General features: G+C 41.5%; 1 protein-coding gene and 1 non-coding gene across 2 annotated transcripts in view; one reads left to right on the plus strand and one right to left on the minus strand.

Moving 5' to 3' along the window:
- Window positions 1-15,455, minus strand: part of PROS1 (protein S) — a 104,471-nt gene extending 89,016 nt beyond the window's left edge. Inside the window, exon 1 of the mRNA XM_516603.7 lies at window positions 14,984-15,455. Within this exon, the coding sequence (XP_516603.3) occupies window positions 14,984-15,059 (76 nt within the window). The 5' untranslated portion in view covers window positions 15,060-15,455. The remainder of the gene's footprint in view (window positions 1-14,983) is intronic.
- Window positions 15,456-18,338: 2,883 nt separating this feature from the next.
- On the plus strand, window positions 18,339-18,445 carry LOC112208732 (U6 spliceosomal RNA). The gene has a single exon (XR_002943309.2). It is a non-coding gene; the product is annotated as a U6 spliceosomal RNA (small nuclear RNA).
- The last annotated feature ends 428 nt before the right edge of the window (window positions 18,446-18,873 follow it).

Here is an 18,873-nt window from a genome sequence, read left to right on the forward strand (position 1 = left end):
TTATCAGGGGTTTCTGCTTTTGCATCTTCCTCATTCTCTCTTTGCCTGCTGCCATTCATATAAGATGGGACTTGCTCTTCCTTGCCTTCCACTGTGATTGTGAGGCTTCCCCAGCCACATGGAACTGAAAGTCCAATTATACCTCTTTCTTTGGTAAATTGCCCAGTCTCGGGTACGTCTTTATCAGCAGCATGAAAACAGACTAATGGAGTACGTAATCAATTTAGATGTGAAAATTGACACTTTTTGAAAACACTGGAGGCAGAGGAATTCAGGGTTCAGTTGTTTATATTTAAGCAACTTTTGTAATTTAAAGTTGAAACTTAGAAATGCCACTTTTACTGGGTGCAGTGGCTCACATCTGTAATCTCAGCACTTTGGGAGGCTGAGGTAGAAGGATCCGTTGAGCTGAGGAGTTGGAGACCAGCCTAGGCAACATGGCCAAAATTAGCTGGGTATGGTGGCTCAAGCCTGTAGTCACAGCTATTCAGGAGCTGAGGCAGGAGGATTGCTTGAGCCCAGGAGGTCGAGGCTGCGATGAGCTGTGATCACACCACTGCACTCCAACCTGGGGGACAGAGCAAGACTCTTTCTCAAAATAACAACAACCAAAAAAAGGAATTTAAAAATAATAAAAGAAAGAAAAAAGAAATGCCCATTCCTAAAAGTCTTTACCCACCTCACATCTAGTAATTTCTCACTGGAGACCTTCTCCACAAGCTGCATTCTCTTGCCATGGTGCTCAGCTTTCTTTCTCCCTTCTCTGACATTTCCTCTTCTCTTGCCCTAATTGCCACCTCTGGCCATTCTGCAAAAATTTGTTCACTTCTCTATCTTCTCTATCTCATTAAAAACTAGATTGTCTCAAACTTTAAATGTGGATAGAAATTACCTGAAAGTCTTGTTTAAATGCATATTCTGGATGAGTACATCCAGGGTAGGGCCAGATATATTTCATTTTTAGTTAAGTCCCCAGGTAAACCTGATGCTGATGTTCCACGGACCACACTGGAATAGCAAAGTTATAGACCATGTTTCAGGGACTTCACTTTCCAAAACTCAAGCTTCTTTTCAAGGTAATTTCTAATGTAACAACAGTTCTCACCATAGAAGTAATTTCAATATCAGCTGTTACCATATTTTTTCATTCTGCTACATTAATAGCCAACTCAGTGTAATAATACTAAGTAACTACCAGCTGGTGTGTTAGCAGGCATAGTAAATTATGCCCTCCCTCTATCACAAAGTTTATTCAGATAATTAAAACAACCACACACTTTGTAATATATATTACCAAAGGTTAAATAGGCAATAAGTATTTATACTTCTCTTAGAGGAAAATACATTAATTTCAACCTTAAGAGAAAATGTTTCTAACAGACATAGTGCCGAAGAAATATTCCATGTGCTTCACTGAGTTTTAACTATTTGAACTATAAGCAGAAGTGCGTTTGTCACTTTTTTTTTTTTTTGGAGATGGAGTCTCGCTCTGTCCCCCAGGCTGGAGTGCAGTGGCACGATCTCAGCTCACTGCAAGCTCAGCCTCCTGGGTTCATGCCATTCTCCTGCCTCAGCCTCCTGAGTAGCTGGGACTACAGGTGCCCACCACCATGCCCAGCTAATTTTTTTGTATTTTTAGTAGAGATGAGTTTCACTGTGTTAGCTAGGATGGTCTCAATCTCCTGACCCTGAGATCTGCCCGCCTCGGCCTCCCAAAGTGCTGGGATTACAGCCGTGAGCCACCGCGTCTGGCTGCGTTTGTCACTTTTAAGCTGAGGCAGTTAAAAACAAGTACACCACCTCCATTGCTCTTTTTTTTTTTTTTTTTGCAGGAACTTTGGATGCCATGTGTTCCAGATGGTATAACTAAAGATGAAAGAGATTTATGCAAACCACACTGAACTTTATATGGTTAAGAAATAATCTCTTATTTTGCCAAGCCATCAAGATTTAGAAATTTGAAAATCAATTTGGAGATTTGAGGATTAATGTGTTATCACTTCATAGACTATCTTATCTTAACTAATATAAAGGTATGAAACATTTAAACTAATACCTGTAACAGAGGTTATTCAATAATGTGCTTGTTTCTTTGTTAATAATAAAAATCAGAGGGCTCTAATAAAAGCAAAAACACATAGATAAAATAGAGTTGTTCAGGTTTATTCCTTGAATAAAATAACCAATAAAACAAAAGGGCAAAAGAAAAAAAAAAACAAAGGCGGTTTTTTAAATATTAGAGACTAGCTATTGAGAAAAAAAAAACACTTTTCTAAATTATCCTTTAAATGGAAAAATTAAGACCCTGCAAAGCTTTATGATAGTTCAATTCATGATTATAAAAAAGGGAAACAAAATCATAAAGTATGTTAAAACTTGAGTAGTCTTTGGATAGATCACCTGGGATGACTGGGAGGATGACAAAGAGGAATTGTCTTTCAAACAGAAGGACCAGCATGTGAAAAGGCCATAGGGGAGAAGGGACAGAGAATGGTCCATTTTGAGAGGAGAAGCAGGGAAAGGTCAGTTGTAGGAAGAGATAAGGCTGGAATCCCCTAGATTTTGAGCTTTGCATGCCAAATTCAGATTTCAGAAACAGTGATAGGAGACAAAAAGCAGCAGCTGATGCTTTTAAAATTGACTTTATAGAAGCAAATTGCCATGTTATGGTGAGGGCCACATGGTGGGAATGGTGAGAGGTCTCAGGAGCTGAGGGCCTCAATCCTACACTTGTGAGGAACTGAATTCTCCCAACAATCAGGAAGCCTGGAAGTGGACTTCAAGCTTCAAATGAGATCTCAGCCATGACCAACCCATTGATTTTAGCCTTGTGAGATTCTGAGCAACTTAACTGGATTTGTGCCTGGACTTTTGACCTATGCAACTGTGAGATAATAAATTGTGTTTTCCTAAGCTGTTAAATTTTTGGTAATGTGTTACAAAGCAATAGAAAATGAATACAAAAAGAGATAGCATAATTTTTAATCAGGCTGAATGTGGTAATATTGCTGCTTTCATTCCATTTGCTAGCTAGGGCTGCCAGCTTCTGTTCTAACAGTTGGCTTGGTTGGCTAATGCCATCCTAGACCAATCTTGGCACACACCAAATAACATTGAAAAGCCAGACATTCCTTGGCATAATGTAACAGAAAGAATTCAAAAAGACTAGGAGACAGAAATTCTGGCTTGAATTTTTTACGTCACCCCTACCTATTCTCTCCTCCTCAATCATCCCCACTCTCCCCCAATATAGAAGAGAAGACTACATTTTCACTGATCCTGTGAAAAACGATTATTGGAGAAACCAATGGAATTTTTAATAAGCATTTTACTGGCAGTTCTCCCTAGATCAAACATGCTGGTGGGAGGGACAGCAATGGAAATGAGCCCCCAGATTTCAAGTGGAATGGGAAGAAACAGGGGTGGCTGAGCTTAGTTAGCAGCTCTTACTCACTGGAACAAAAACTGGGGTGTGTGTAGTGATCACATTTTGGAGAAAGGATTAACAAGCAGAGATCTCACGAGATTGAGATGAATAGACAACCCACCGATTTCTTCACTGTTTCATGCACAAACTCCCTATACTAGCAAATAGAGGCTGTACTTCAACCACAATAAAAATAAATCACTGCCTCTCCTTAATCACCAATTTTGAGTTATCTGACTGATCCAGAACCTCTTGAGTGAAGGAGAGGAGAGAGGCCCTTAAGGAAGTATCCTTCTGTTACAGTTTCATACTATAAGCTTTTCTCCCAGTTTCTCCAAACTCAAGTATCTTACCTGAATAACTACACTGAAGAGAAATATCCCAAAAACCTTTAGTGATTATTAGATAGTGGGCTTTGAGGAAGCAAAATGTCTAAGACCTAATGTATGCTGATTAAGGTATGCTGGTTGGAATTGAGGCTTATGCAAGTCAGCTGATAAGCAGAATTCTGTCCTAAAACCATCTAACTATAGGCCTAATCAGACTCAAACCCAAAGCTTTCATTCCTTCCCTAGGACTGAGAGCAGTGGACTCTCAGTGGACTCTTCAGCAAGAGTTTGGTCATGTTGGAACATTCCTGCAGAAGTGAGAGAAGTTGTTATGTACCTGAGTGTCCATCACTAAGGTAGAAGAATAAATTTTGGTAGATGTCTTATTTTTCAGGCATATTCCATTTTAAGGTTTTCTACTATGATCTATTTACCACAGGAGTCGAAAGGCTGCCAAATATAGATGGGAACCATAGTAAGAGAATGCTCTCCAGCTAGTTCAAAGTTCAAATCAAGTGGTCTGTCACTTGGCCTAGCCAATGATCCATCAGATCCAATTGTGCTCAAATTTTCTGAAGAGCAAGGTCCTCTTCAGAAGCTGCAGCAAGGTCCTCTTCAGAAGCTGCAGCAAGTTCCAGAAGAGAAATTTCAGTAGAGATCTCCACGATTTGTGCAAGTCTCATTTCCTTCAGCAAGCAATTCGTTTTCTTTTGAGAAACTGCTCTTGGGTTTTTTGTTGTTTGTTTGTTTTTTGGGACTTAAGTGGAGTCTGAAAATCTGACTATCTGACACCTGGTGACCATGAGATGTAAACAGCTCATCATAAGCGGGATGCTGTCTTTTCCATTGAGCTACGTAGTTGTGATAGCATAAACCATGCTCAACTGTTATAAATAAGATGAGCCTAAAGGCATAACTTAGTTGCCAACACAGGTTGGTCACTCTCTTGACTTCCTCCTCACCCTCTAACCCCCTCATTGGTCTCATAAGAAGAGATCTATGACCAACTAATCTCTGGCTTACAGATGTGTTAATCTGTCTGCGTCACTACAAAGGAATACTTGAGGGTGGATAATTTATAAAGAAAAGGAGTTTAATAGGATCACCATTCTGCAGGCTGTACAAGAAGCATGGTGCCAGCATCTACTCCTGGTGAGGGCCTCAGGAAGCTTCCAATCACGGTAGAAGGCAAAAGGGGAGCAGTGGATCACATGGCCAGAATGGGAGCGCGAGCTAGAAGGAGAGGTCCCAGACTTTAAACAACCAAATCTCACATGAACCTCTGTGAATCTCATATGAGAAGTCACTCATCACCTAGGGGCTGGTGCTAAGTTATTCATAAGGGACCCACCCCCATGACCAAAACACCTCCCACCAGGCACCACCTCCTACAATGGAGGTGCCTTCCCTCCCCTCCCCTTCCGTTCCCTTTCCTTTTCTTTCTTTTCTGTTGCAGGAAGTCAGGGACCCCGAATGGAGGGACCGGCTGGAGCCACAGCAGAGGAACATGAATTGTGAAGATTTCATTTTAATATGGACATTTATCAGTTCCCAAATTAATACTTTTATAATTTCTTATGCTTGTCTTACTTTAATCTCTTAATCCTGTTATCTTCCTAAGCTGAGGATGTACATCACCTCAGGGCCACTATGATAATTGTGTTAACTGTACAAATTGATTGTAAAACGTGTGTTTGAACAATATGAAATCAGTGCACCTTGAAAAAGAACAGAATAACAGTGATTTTAGGGAACAAGGGAAGACAACCATAAGGTCTGACTGCCTGCGGGGTCGGGCAAAAACAGCCATATTTTTCTTCTTGCAGAGAGCCTATAAATGGATGAGCAAGTAGGAGAACATTGCTAAATTCTTTTCCTAGCAAGGAATATTAATATTAAGGCCCTGTGAAAGGAATTCATTCCTGGGGGGCCGTTTATAAACGGCCACTCTGGGAACGTCTGTCCTATGCGGTTGAGATAAGGACTGAGATACACCCTGGTCTCCTGCAGTACCCTCAGGCTTACTAGGGTGGGGAAAAAACCTCACCCTGGTAAATTTGAGGTCAGACCGGTTCTCTGCTCTCGAACCCTATTTTCTGTTGTTTAAGATGTTTATCAAGACAATATGTGCACCGCCGAACATAGACCCTTATCAGTAATTCTGCTTTTGCCCTTTGCCTTGTGATCTTTGTTCTCCCTTTTGCCCTTTGAAGCATGTGGTCTTTGTGACCTGCTCCCTGTTCTTACACCCACTCCCCTTCTGAAATCCTTAATAAAAACCTGCTGGTTTTGAGGGTCAGGTGGGCATCACAGTCCTACAGATACGTGACGTCACCCCCGGAGGTGCAGCTGTAAAATTCCTCTCTTTGTACTCTTTCTCTTTATTTCTCAGCCAGCCAACACTTACGGAAAATGGAAAGAACCTATGTTGAAATATTGAGGGCAGGTTCGGATTTCCTAGGCCAACTAAGAATCCCTAAGCCTAGCTGGGAAGGTGACTACATCCACCTTTAAACAAGGGGCTTGCAACTTAGCTCACACCCGACCAATCAGAGAGCTCACTAAAATGCGAATTAGGCAAAAACAGGAGGTAAAGAAATAGTCAATCAACCATTGCCTGAGAGCACAGCGGGAGGGACAAGGATCGGGATAAAAACCCAGGCATTCGAGCCGGCAATGGCAACCCCCTTTGGGTCCCCTCCCTTTGTATGGGAGCTCTGTTTTCACTCTATTTCACAATATTAAATCTTGCAACTGCCCTCTTCTGGTCTGTGTTTGTTACGGCTCAAGCTGAGCTTTTGCTCGCCGTCCACCACTGCTGTTTGCCGCCGTCGCAGACCCGCTGCTGACTCGCATCCCTCCGGATCCGGAAGGGTGTCCGCTGTGCTCCTGATCCAGCGAGGCGCCCATTGCCGCTCCTGATCTGGCTAAAGGCTTGCCATTGTTCCTGCATGGCTAAGTGCCCGGGTTTGTCCTAATCGAGCTGAACACTAGTCACTGGGTTCTACGGTTCTCTTCTGTGACCCAAGGCTTCTAATAGGGCTATAACACTCACTGCATGGCCGAAGATTACATTCCTTGGAATCCATGAGGCCAAGAACCCCAGGTCAGAGAACACTAGGCTTGCCACCACCTTGGAAGCTGCCTGCCACCATCTTGGAAGCAGCTCACCACCATCTTGGGAGCTCTGTGAGCAAGGACCCCCCGGTAACAACCTGATACTTTTCTTTTCTTTTCTATTTTTATTTTTTATAGAGTCTTATTCTGTCACCAAGGCTGGAGTGCAGTGGCATGATCTCGATTCACTGCAGCCTTCACCTCCCAGGTCCCAGCTATTCTCCTGCCTCAGCCTCCTGAGTAGCTGGAATTACAGGTGGGCACCACCACATCTGGCTAATTTTTGTATGTTTAGTAAAGACAGAGTTTCATCATGTTGGCCAGACTGATCCCAAACTCCTGACCTCAAGTGATCCACCCGCCTCGGCCTCCCAAAGTGCTAAAGACTTGAGATTACAGGCATGAGCCACTGCGCCTGGCCAGAAGTCACTTTTCAACATGAGATATGGAGGGGACAAAACATCCTAACCATATCAACAGACGCCTCTCTGTGGTATACCAATATGAGCCAGATGTATACCTCCTATAAAGCTACAGCCAAAAACTAACAAACTAACCTCTCTCAGGGGTGGTCCTGAGAGGCACTGGAGAAGCAAAACCCTCACTATGGGCAGACATATAAGTGGCATTTCTCATTGTTCACTTTGCCTACAATGAGAAATTGCCTGAGATGGTTGCAAATGGTCTTTCCAGAGGTTCAGTGACTTGTAAAGAGGTAGATCACAGGCTTAGGGACGAAGTTCAAGCAAGAATTGTCCCAGAGATGAGAATGTTTGTGTTCCAGGTGAACATTCACAAGACAGCCCCACACCAGAGAAGTTATTAGTAATAATGATGGCAGAATGACCTACTTAATGACCATCAGTTATGTTTCCTCTCAAGACTATCTAGTGCAAGGACCACAAACTAAAAATTCTAAGTGTCCAGTAGGCAGCATAAACAAAGGAAGATAATTTGGTTAAAGACAATGGGAGATGCTCAGCATTGTGGCAAACTGGAGGGGGCACATTCTATCTAAAGAAGGCAGATCACCACACCTGTAATCCCAGCACTTTGGGAGGCCAAGGCGGGTGGATCACAATGTCAGGAGTTCAAGACCAGCCTGGCCAACATGGTGGAACCCCATCTCTACTAAAAATACAAAAATTAGCTGGGCGTGGTGGCAACATGCCTGTAGTCCCAGCCACTCAGGAGGCTGAGGCAGGGCGACAGAGCAAGACTCTGTTCCAAAAAAAAAAAAAAGAAGAAAGCAGCTCACAATCAGCTTGAGCTGAATCTTACCATGTTGGGATGTGCGCCAGTGTTGTCAGATGTTCCTTCATTGTTTCTCAAGAGAAGCCATAAAACCAAATGTTGACATGAAATGTTCCAATTTTTGAAATGTATAAGGGCCAAACACAGAAGTTTATAGGCCACATATGGCTTTCGGGTTGCCCTCAGTCTAATGTTTATCCAATATTTATTTAAAAAGGAAGCCACAGTGGCAAGGATGGAGGCTACACATTGGCCACACTGGATCTGCCACATGAACTTTCCTTCACTAAGGCCCACCCAGACTCTCCTTATAAAAGTAAAAACACCAAATTTTTCTGCAGGATTGCTATTCCTCGAGCTGCTAAAAGTTGAACATATCACATAGTTCAATCAGATTATCTGGTAGATTGTTGATTAAGAAGGGCTCTTCCATCATGGAGGAGCAGCATAGGTAGAGACACTTATTGGGATTTAATTTTTCTGTCAGCACAACTATTGGTAGACTTATTCAATGCTTTATGCTAAGCCACACAACACTACCTCTAAGGATTTAACACCACAATTAAGAAAACAAATCAGTGGAAGGATTATAGTTTTCCTTGGCGTTAGTGTATATCCTAATATCTGGAAGGAGCTAACCTTATGGAATGATGAACTCACCAATTATAGAGGGCTCACTCACTGTAAGACACAACACTATCTTTCAAAATATGGTTTTAAAAAATGTGGTATGTTCTCTGTACCAGCAATCATTAAAATATAGTGCTATCTAGGCATAGTGGCTCACACCTGTAATCCCAGCACTTTGGGAAGCTGAGGCCAGAGAATCCCTTGAGTCCAGGAGTTTGAGATCAGCCTGGGAAACATAGCAAGATCTCATCTCTACTAAAAATCAAAAAGAACATTAGTTGGTGTAATGGCATGCACCTATAGTCCTAGTTACTTGGGAGGCTGAGGTGGAAGGAGCCCTTGAACCTGGCAGGTCGAGGCTGCAGTGAGACATGATTGTGCTACTGCGCTCCTCCAGCCCATGCAACAGAATGAGGCCCTGTCTCAATAAATAAATAAATAAATAAATAAATAAATAAATAAATAAATAAATGATTGTAGGCTGGTCCAATAGTAGTGGGTTATCAGAACTTGTTAATATTAGTATCATTAAGTTGATACACAACCTCCAACTGGCAAATTTGACTGGCTTAAAATAAAATAAAATACAGCACTATTTTACTAAAGCCGAAATACACAGATCCAGAAAAAAGGGAAAAAGGAAAGAAGTACTTGTCATGATATGATGTTTAATGACTGTTATGGCTGACCCCAAAAGATGCTGAAGTTGTAATTCCCTAGTACCTGTAAATATGACCTTATTTGGAAATAGGGTCTTTGCAGATGATCAAATTAAGATGAGGTCATTAGGGTAGGCCTTAATCCAGTGAGTCTGGTGTCCTTATAAAAAGGGGAAATGTGGGCACAGAGACAGACATGTACAGAGGGAAAACGATGTGAAGACACAGGAATAATGCCACCCCAAAGCCAAGGAACATCTGAGGTTACCAGGAGCTAGGAGAAAGCATGAAACATATTCTCCCCTCACAGCCCTCAGAGGAAACCAACCTGCCTGATACCTTGATTTTGGACTTCTAGACTTCAAAATTGTGAGACCACAACTTTCTGTTGTTTAAACCACCTACTTTGTGGTACTTTATTATGGCAGTCCTAGGGGACTAATACAGTTACCTAATCTCAAATTTTTTACATTCCGTCCTCACAACTGCATTCGGCTCACCTACAAATTTGGAAACCAAGAATGGTTTCCAAGGAATGCATTCACTAGGGGATCTAACATATTTTCCACTGAATTACAAGCTGAGACTGCTGTGTTGCCATTTGAAGCTCTTTACCTGCTGAAAAAAAATAAAGAAATAAAAATAAGAGGATTATGTTAGAAGGAAGACAATAATCCAGGCAAAATAGTGTTGTTGCCACATACTAATCAGGGTTAGGTGTGAAGCCCCTCCAGGATGACTACTGTCCACAGGAGAAATAGGAAAAGAAACAATGGATGGACCATCCACAGGTAGGGACAATAAGGGCTCGGATTCTTCCTGAATATGCTATGGTTCATCTTATTGAGCAAACACAAACATGAGGCACTTGCATCCTGAGGGCAAGAGAGCTATGAAATGGGTAGGGAAAGAGTCATAAATACCAGCTCATGCTTGTAACCAAGGGAGAGAAAGGCAAGCCCTAAAACCATTACTTGTATTCCCTTGCCTGTTTTTTTGTTTTTGCTTTTGTTTTCTTTCTTTTTTTTTTTTTTTTGCATATAAGATGTGTTGGTACACTATAATGTATCATTTTATCCATAAAGCATAGCACAGAAATACAGGAATCATGGCCATCACTTGATGATACCTAGGAAATGGAAGCCTCAAGCCTTCCTCTCTGAATGTGGTGCCTGGAACCAATTGAGGAGAGGGTTCTTTCTCTGTGCAGTAGTTATTTGCATTATATCAGATAAATATTTTCAAATGGTGTGTATGGAAAGAAGGGCAAGTGTATATGTTAGACAGCCAATAATTAGAATATGTAGACTTTTCTTATTTCTGTGTCCTTCCCAGCATCCATTCTTTTGTGGGAACTGTTCTTCCAGCACTCTGTGCAATTCTAGTGAGCTGTCGATCACAGGACTCCAGTGCCAGGCTAAGCCAAAATGATCAGGGTCTCCTAGGAATTTGAGCTGTTCACAGAGACACATAGGACTGGAAGACAGAATTGAGTCATCTGATTGGCATCTCCTAAAGTACTGTCACATGAGTTCCCACTGTATAGGTCACCTAAATGTTCACATTCCTTCTGTAGGCCTGGCTTCTGTAGGCCTGGCTGTTCAGCTAGCCATTCCGTAGCCTTCCAATAAATTATTTAACTGCTCCTTCCTTCCTTCCTCTCTTTTTTCTTTTCCTTTTTTCTTTCCTTTAGTTAGCAATAGTTCATTACTGTTGCTTATAGGCAAAGAATACTGTATTATCAGGCATAATATTTTGAAGGTTTAAGTATGTATATAGATCGCTCAAGCTGCAAAAATATAAACTTGATGAACAGAAAAGGTCTATTGTTTCTTAGCACAGAATTAATAGTAAGAGAATGTGGCATAGGGTTTGATGTTGTATTACTGTATATTAGAAATTGTTTCTAACTCTTCCAGCAGAAACTCCAACTGTAACCTAACCTTGATAAAATCTCTCCATCAGTGCAACATTTTGGACTTTTTAGTAAAGATAATTTAAGAAAAGATAAGCCTTCATAACTAGTAAAAGGAATAGTTAGAGAAAGAAAGAAGAGGGTACAAAAGAGGAGGAAAATATGAGTCAGTAGTGTCTAGAGTAGCCTGCACTGGCCCAGGGTGGCAGTCTAGATAAGGCCAAATTAGCACAGCCAAAGGGACATCCTCTTTCTCCTATTTCCTCACCACATGCCTTAAGTGGGAAATGATTAAAATATGTAGACAGTATCTATTTTATTTTTATTATTTTTGGAGACAGGATCTCGCTCTGTCACCCAGGCTGGAGTGCAGTGGCATAATCATGCTCACTGCAGCCTCAACCTCCTGGGCTCAAGTGATCTTCCCACCTTAGACCCCTGAATAGCTGGGCCTACAAGTGTGTACCAACACATCCGGCTAATTTTTTTTTTTAATTTCTTTTGTAGAGACAGGGTCCCACTATGCTGCCCAGGCTGGTCTTGAACTCCTGGCTTCACGCGATCCTTCCTCCTCAGCCTCCCAAAGTGCTGGGATTACAGGCATGAGCGGCTATGACCGGGTGACAGTATATATGTTAAATATAGAGATTCTCATCTCTCTCATACATATATGTATGTATATATATGTATTCTGGAAAATTAGTTAATATCTCTGAACAATTTCTTTTTTTATTTTTAAAACAAATAAGTTGAATTAGATTATTTCTAATAACTCTTTCTAAAATAAAGCTATGATTTGTAAATGTTTTTCTTTAAATCACAACTATAAGCCAGCCATGGTGGTGCATACCTATAGTCCCAGACACTCAGAAGGCTGATGGGAGGATTCCTTGAGGCCAGGAGTTCAAAGCTGTAGTGCCCTATAATAGTGCCTGTGAATAGCCACTGCACTCCGGTCTGGGCAAGATTTTTTTTAATCACAAAAATATTTTTTTAATCGTCCTTAGCTTTCTATGGCCTAAACAATGAATTATAGGCTGGATAAGGTGGCTCACTCCTGTAATCCCAGCACTTTGGGAGGCTGAGGTGGGCAGATCACTGGAGGTCAGGAGTTCAAGACCAGCCTGGCCAACATAGTGAAACCCTGTCTCTACTAAAAATACAAAAATTAGCCGGGTATGGTGGTGCATGCCAGCTGGTGCAATACCAGCTACTCGGGAGGCTGAGGTGGGGGGATCACTTGAACCCAGGAGGCAGAGGTTGCAGTGAGCTGGGATCACGCCACTGCACTCCTGCACTCCAGCCTGGGCAACAGAGCAAGACTCCATCTCTAAATAAATAAATAAATAAATAAATAAATAAATAAATAAATAAATCTAAATAAAGAACTACACAATGAATTACAAATAAAATATTTACAGCTCTAATTATATCTCAGATTTAAAATCATATGGAGGCTGGGCACAGTGGCTCACACCTGTAATCCCAGCACTTTGGGCAGCCAAAGTAGGCAGGCCGCTTGAACCCTGGAGTTCAAGACCAGCCTAGGAAATATGGCAAAACACCAACTCTACCAAAAAAACAAAACAAAATAAAAACCACACACACACACACACACACACACACACACACACACACACACACACAAATTAGCTGGGTGAGGTGCTAGATAGGTGCTGATCTGGGAGGATCCCATGAGCTCGGGAGGGGGAGGTTGCCATGAGCTGTGATCATGCCACTGCACTCCAGCCTTAGTGACAGAACTAGACCGTCTCAAAACAGTAAATAAATAAAAATAAAGTAAAATCAAATCATATGGATTAAAAACATCACATCTATATCCAAATTTCCTCATCAGTAAACCACAGATGACTTTTAATCCAATTAAGCAATCAAAAACTTTTAACTGAAAGCATTATGGGGCCAACTATTCTTTATGTGATATACTTGAAGAATTAATTTATCTGCTCTATCAGTGTTATATATAACAAGTGTAATTCCCCATATGTTTATATATAATACGCATACACAAACCCATATAATTTTTATCTCTGCCTAGATTCAGTCAAAATGTAACAATCTCTACAAAGAGAAAAAGCCTAGCAAATTTCTATGATGACAAGGAGTTAAGTGTGGCAAGCTACTTTGCCTTTCTCCTCTCCAAAACACTAGCTATGAAGCAAATATTTAATTGTCCTAATGAACTATATAGGTAATAAGCGCATGTAGTTACAAATTGGCTGAATGATAGGGGTTTGAATGCTGAAGTTTTGCAATTGTAGCTGTTTAATGTAAGATCAAAAAATAATGTTTTAGTCCCAAGTTAGATTTTTAAAGTACTGCATTCATCCTGATGACTAACTAATAGAAACTAGTGGAATGTTAGCAAATTGATATATAATTTTCTAGAAATTTCCATCTTCAAAAAGTTTACTTTGGAGCTCTAGACTCCTAAAAGTTATTTGTAATTCAGAGTTCTCACTCCTGTTCCAATCCCTGAAAATAAAACATAGAACAAGAAGGCATTTTTGGCCAGGTGCGGTGGCTCACGCCTGTAATCCCAGCACTTTGGGAGGCCAAGGCGGATGGATCACCGGAGGTCAGGAGCTCGAGACCAGCCTGGCCAACATGGTGAAACCCCGTCTCTAGTAAAAATACAAAAAAAAAAAAAAAAAAAAATAGCCGGGTGTCGAAGCAGGCACCTGTAATCCCAGCTGCTCGGGAGGCTGAGGCATGAGTATCACTTGAAGCCGGGGGGCGGAGGTTGCACTGAGCGGAGATCCAGCCACTGCAGTCCAGCCTGGGCAGCAGAGCGAGACTCACCCTCCAACAAACAAACAAAAAGGCGTTTTTATTCAATAAACACACTTACAACTTTAGAAAACAAATTAACTGACCACTAAAATGTACTAACTGCCTTGCTATTCCTTATATATTTTTCAGAGAAAACTCAATATCCTGTCTTGAATCCGGGCATAAGGACATAAAGAACCTGAAACACAAAGATAAAGAATTCATGCCACCACCTCAGATCAGTGGCATGCAGTGTTAAAAAATCCTCAGTACAAACGATCTGAGAAATAGAATACAGTATTTAACAGTCCTTTTGATTTCAGGGTTAGAAAGTGACATATATCTACTGCTATACAAACCCTCAGTCATCCTAAAACATTTCGTTAATGTGAGACAAGCAAACCAAGCTCAAAGTCCAGAAATTGCAAAAGGGAGGCAGGTTTCAGGAGACGGGTGCAGGTTGGGGGCAGGCGCTTGGACAAAGGGAAGACACAGTGTGTTACCTTTTCTTCCCTACTCATAAGCTAGAATCTGCTCATCCTAGTTCTCTGACTGGGAACTTCAGCTTTGAAGGGAAATGGGCAGGTGTTCTCATCCCTCCATTGATACTTAGTGTCAACTAGTTTCTTAGATCTGTCCTGTAGGCAATACATTCTCGCAACTGTGCAAATAGTGATCCTGCCCCACCATTGCACTGCCTGCTCTATCCACGGCTGTTTCCATCCGCTGGGTGTCTGTCGGTACTTACTGCAAACTTTCTAGGAGGCTGCAGCTCTAGAGAAGAAAATCCTACCAACCAGGGCACGCAGTTCAGTCGACAATGCTGGGGAAGGGAGAAGAGACGCTATTGATTACTCACAGTTTGCCTCTGAGACGGGAAGCACTAGGAGGAGACACGCCAGCAGCGCCCCGCAGCGCCCACCCAGGACCCTCATTTCGAAGCGCGCGGAGGCGCCGGCGGGGACGGTGGCGCGTCGCGGCGGGGACCGGAGCGCTCGGCGCCGCGGAACTGCGAGCCTGTGCGCCTCGGTCTGAGCCGTGCTGCGCGGCGGCGCCAGCGACCCAGCGAGCCTCGGCGGAACAGCCGGGGGCGGAGGAGACCGCCCGCTCCCAGCGCCCAGCCCGAGAGGGGAAGTGATAACAAGGACATTTCCAGGAAGCTTTTCGGAGCTGGGGGATGGGCTCTAGTGTTGGAGGCCTAGTAAACACTGCTGAGACATCCTTCTTCACCAGCTCCCTAGTTGCTGCTTTTCCTCCACAGTGTGACGTTTCCAAAGGGGAAGGGGTGGGGAACGCAGTTCTCTGACTGGTCAAGACAACTTCCAGGGTTCAAGAGGACAGGATCCCTAGGTTCAGAAGCAGAAACAGTGAGACACTGAGTTGTCCCTGAAGATATTAACCAAAACCTGGAAGTCAATGAGGACTTTAGGAAGAACTATGGTGATAGTAAAAGCAAATGGGGTCATTTTGATCATCCACATGTTTTTTCGGTCTTGTATGCCATACAGGCATAAAAATAATGTAAAGAACATGAAGAAAAGAAGGGAATATTAGAATAATCTACCTTAAAGAAAATCTTGCTCCGCTAAAGACTTCAGTTGAAAGTGAATATCTATCTATACATCTACCTATTTATTAATTTAAAAAAAAATTTTTTTTTTTTTTTGAGACAGAGTCTCACTGTGTCGCCCAGGCTGGAGTACAGTGGCGCAATTTCGGCTCACTGCAACCTCCACCTCCCGGGTTCAAGTGATTCTCCTGTCTCAGCCTCCTGAGTAGGTGGGATTACAGGCGCCTGCCACCATGCCTGGCTAGTTTTTTTGTATTTTTAGTAGAGACAGGGTTTCACCATGTTGGCCAGGCTGGTTCTGAACTCCTGATCGCGAGTGATCCGCCTGCCTCGGTCTCCCAAAGTGCTGGGATTACAGGTGTGAGCCACCACACCTGGCCTTATTTATTTATTTATTTATTTATCCGAGACAGGGTCTCACTAGGTTGCCCAGACTGGAGTGCAGTGGTGCAATCATAGCTCACTGCAGCCTCGAACTTCTGAGCTCAAGCAATCCTCCTGCCTCGGTCTCCTGAGTACCTAGGACTACAGTCACACACCACTATGCCAGACTAATTTTTTAATTTTTTTTTTTTTTTTTTTTTTGGTAGAGATGGTATCGCTGTGTTGCCCAGACTGGTCTGGAACTCCTGACCTCAAGTGATCCTCTTGCCTTGGCCTCCCAAAGCTTTGGGATTACAGTTGTGAGCCACTTCTCCTGGCCTGAATATCTTTTTAATACCACAAATTTGCATCACACTGCCAGTAATAATTGTCAACACTGAAAATTTATGTGTCCTACACTGTAACGTCAAACTTTGTAAAACCATCTGGAATCTATTAATATACAATTTGACAATACATCTTTCAATAAAATTCTGGGTTTTTAATTAATCTCAGAAGTTAACTTTGTGAAAGTGATATCTGGCTTTAGCTCAATATGAATTGACACTTGGTAATCTCATTTAGCCAAACTTTGGTTTTGATACAGACCTTAATATACAATTAAAACCTGTCCAAAATTTAACTCTTAATCTAGTCTCATTCATAATCTTAATCCCATCATTTTATCCAGTGTTACACTTCTCCATATCATCTTCTACCAACATAGTGTCTACTTATCCACTTCTTCATCTGTCTTCACCAGTAGAATGTAAGATTCATGAGAGCAGGAATTTTTAAAGGTTTTGTTCACAACTATATTACTAGTGCTTAGAACAGTGACTGGTACATAAACGTTTCATTCAATTTAATTCAACAGTGTGTGCCTGGGAATATTTATGCCAAAATATCAACAATTATCCTGAAATGACAGTGTTAACTAGAATCATAGCAGCATGACTCTTTTCATCATTCAGAATAAACCAGATTACACACTAAAAAGCCAGAAAATTACAGTGTTTTAGATAAGAAGTGTTTATTTCTTGCTCATTGGAAGTCTACTACAAGTCTGCATGACTTTCCAAGTAACTATCTTCCATGTGTGAACTCAGCAATTCATGCTGCTTTGATTTTACAATCCCTCAATGTCAACATAGTCTTCTACAATTACCTTTGCAAGAGAAGAGTGAACATTGAGAATTGTGCCCCAGCTCTTAAATAGTTTTACCAAGAAGTGACATACCACTTACATTTCATTAGACAAAGCAAGGCACGAGGTATGCCTGACTTGAAGAGGGTGGGAATAACTGTTATTTCATGTGCCTGTAAGGAAAGAGAACTAGACATGGTGAGCAGCACTTATGGCTACCAAACCACTTAAGATATTCAAAAACTAAGAGTCAGCTTTGCTAAGGGACTGCATGTTGGCACCAGGAATGCTCGGTAATGTTATCACTAGCAGAACTGGGGAAGGCATGAAGTAGAGCAGATGCTTTAATAGTATTGTTTCATTATGACATGGCTGAGAAAAATAAAATCAACTACTGGCCCAGGCCACTGTGTATATGGAGTTTGCATGTTCTCCCCACGTCTGCATGGGTTTTCTCCAGGTACTCCATTTTCCTCCCACATCTGAAAGATGTGGATGTTAGGTGAATTGGTGTGTCTAAACTGTCCCAGTCTAAGTGAGTGTGGGCATGTATGAGAGCACCCTGTGATGGAATGGTGTCCTGTCAAGGGCTAGTTCTCACCTTTTACCCTGAGATGCCACCTATGATCCTGAACTGGAATAAGTGGACAAATAATTATCTTACTTGTTGTTATTCATCTTTCTTAATGTATAGCTCACATTTATTTCAATGTTTACTGTTACTAGTGGTTCCATCTTTATTTTGAAGTTTGGTGATGTTTTTGTGACCAGAAATGTGCCACAGGAACTTAATTCTGATTTATATCAATTTGTCTGTGGTAAAATTGGTTTTATTGTATGTTATTTTGTTTAAAATTATAGTTTCTAAGAACCTCTGGATGAAGATAAATGAGGATTTACTGCAAAACTGGTGTTGAGTATATATTTGTGAAAAAACAGTCTTGAATATAGTTCTAAAAATGCTCAAGAAACATACACATCGTGAGATCCTTCAGTCACAGAAATAATAATCAAATTCCATCAAGAGAACATGTTTTAAAAAAGAAAAGCAGAGGGGTAAGGTCATATCTTAGAAGTTACATATAGAAATCCAGAGGAGGAATGGCCTGGGAGATCAGAAGAGAACCAGGGGTTGTGCTCACTTCATCAGCACATATACAACAATTGGAATGATACAGAGAAGATTAGCATGGCCCCTGAACAAGGATGACATGCAAATTCATGAAGCGGTCCATAATAAATTAAAAAAACAAAGAAGAAGAGAACCAGGGTAGGGTAGTGCAGTGCATAACTGTGAAAGACCAAGGCAGGAAACAGTTTTAGAAAAGTTAACTATATTATATATATATTAAATAATAGAAAAGAAAACCAATTTGGTAATTAGGAAGATATAAGTTATATCAAAAAATATGCTTTCAGTAGTTAGATGGGACAGAAGCCCAATCATAGTAAATGGATCAAAGAGTGAATACAAACAATATAACTTTAGGGTTTGCAAGACACTAGTTTAAGAAAGTGAGTCATGAAAGTAGAGTCAGCAGAAACAGTCCTAAATTGGCTTGGAGTTAATGGAGCATTGCAGTCTTATCCTGCCCTGCTCTCCTGTCTCCCACCATGGATATTTGGAGGTAGGAGGACACATACCATAAGTGTTTATGGGACAGGTGAC

This window comes from Pan troglodytes, chromosome 2 (genome assembly GCF_028858775.2).
Source record: "Pan troglodytes isolate AG18354 chromosome 2, NHGRI_mPanTro3-v2.0_pri, whole genome shotgun sequence".
NCBI classification, from domain to species: domain Eukaryota; kingdom Metazoa; phylum Chordata; class Mammalia; order Primates; family Hominidae; genus Pan; species Pan troglodytes.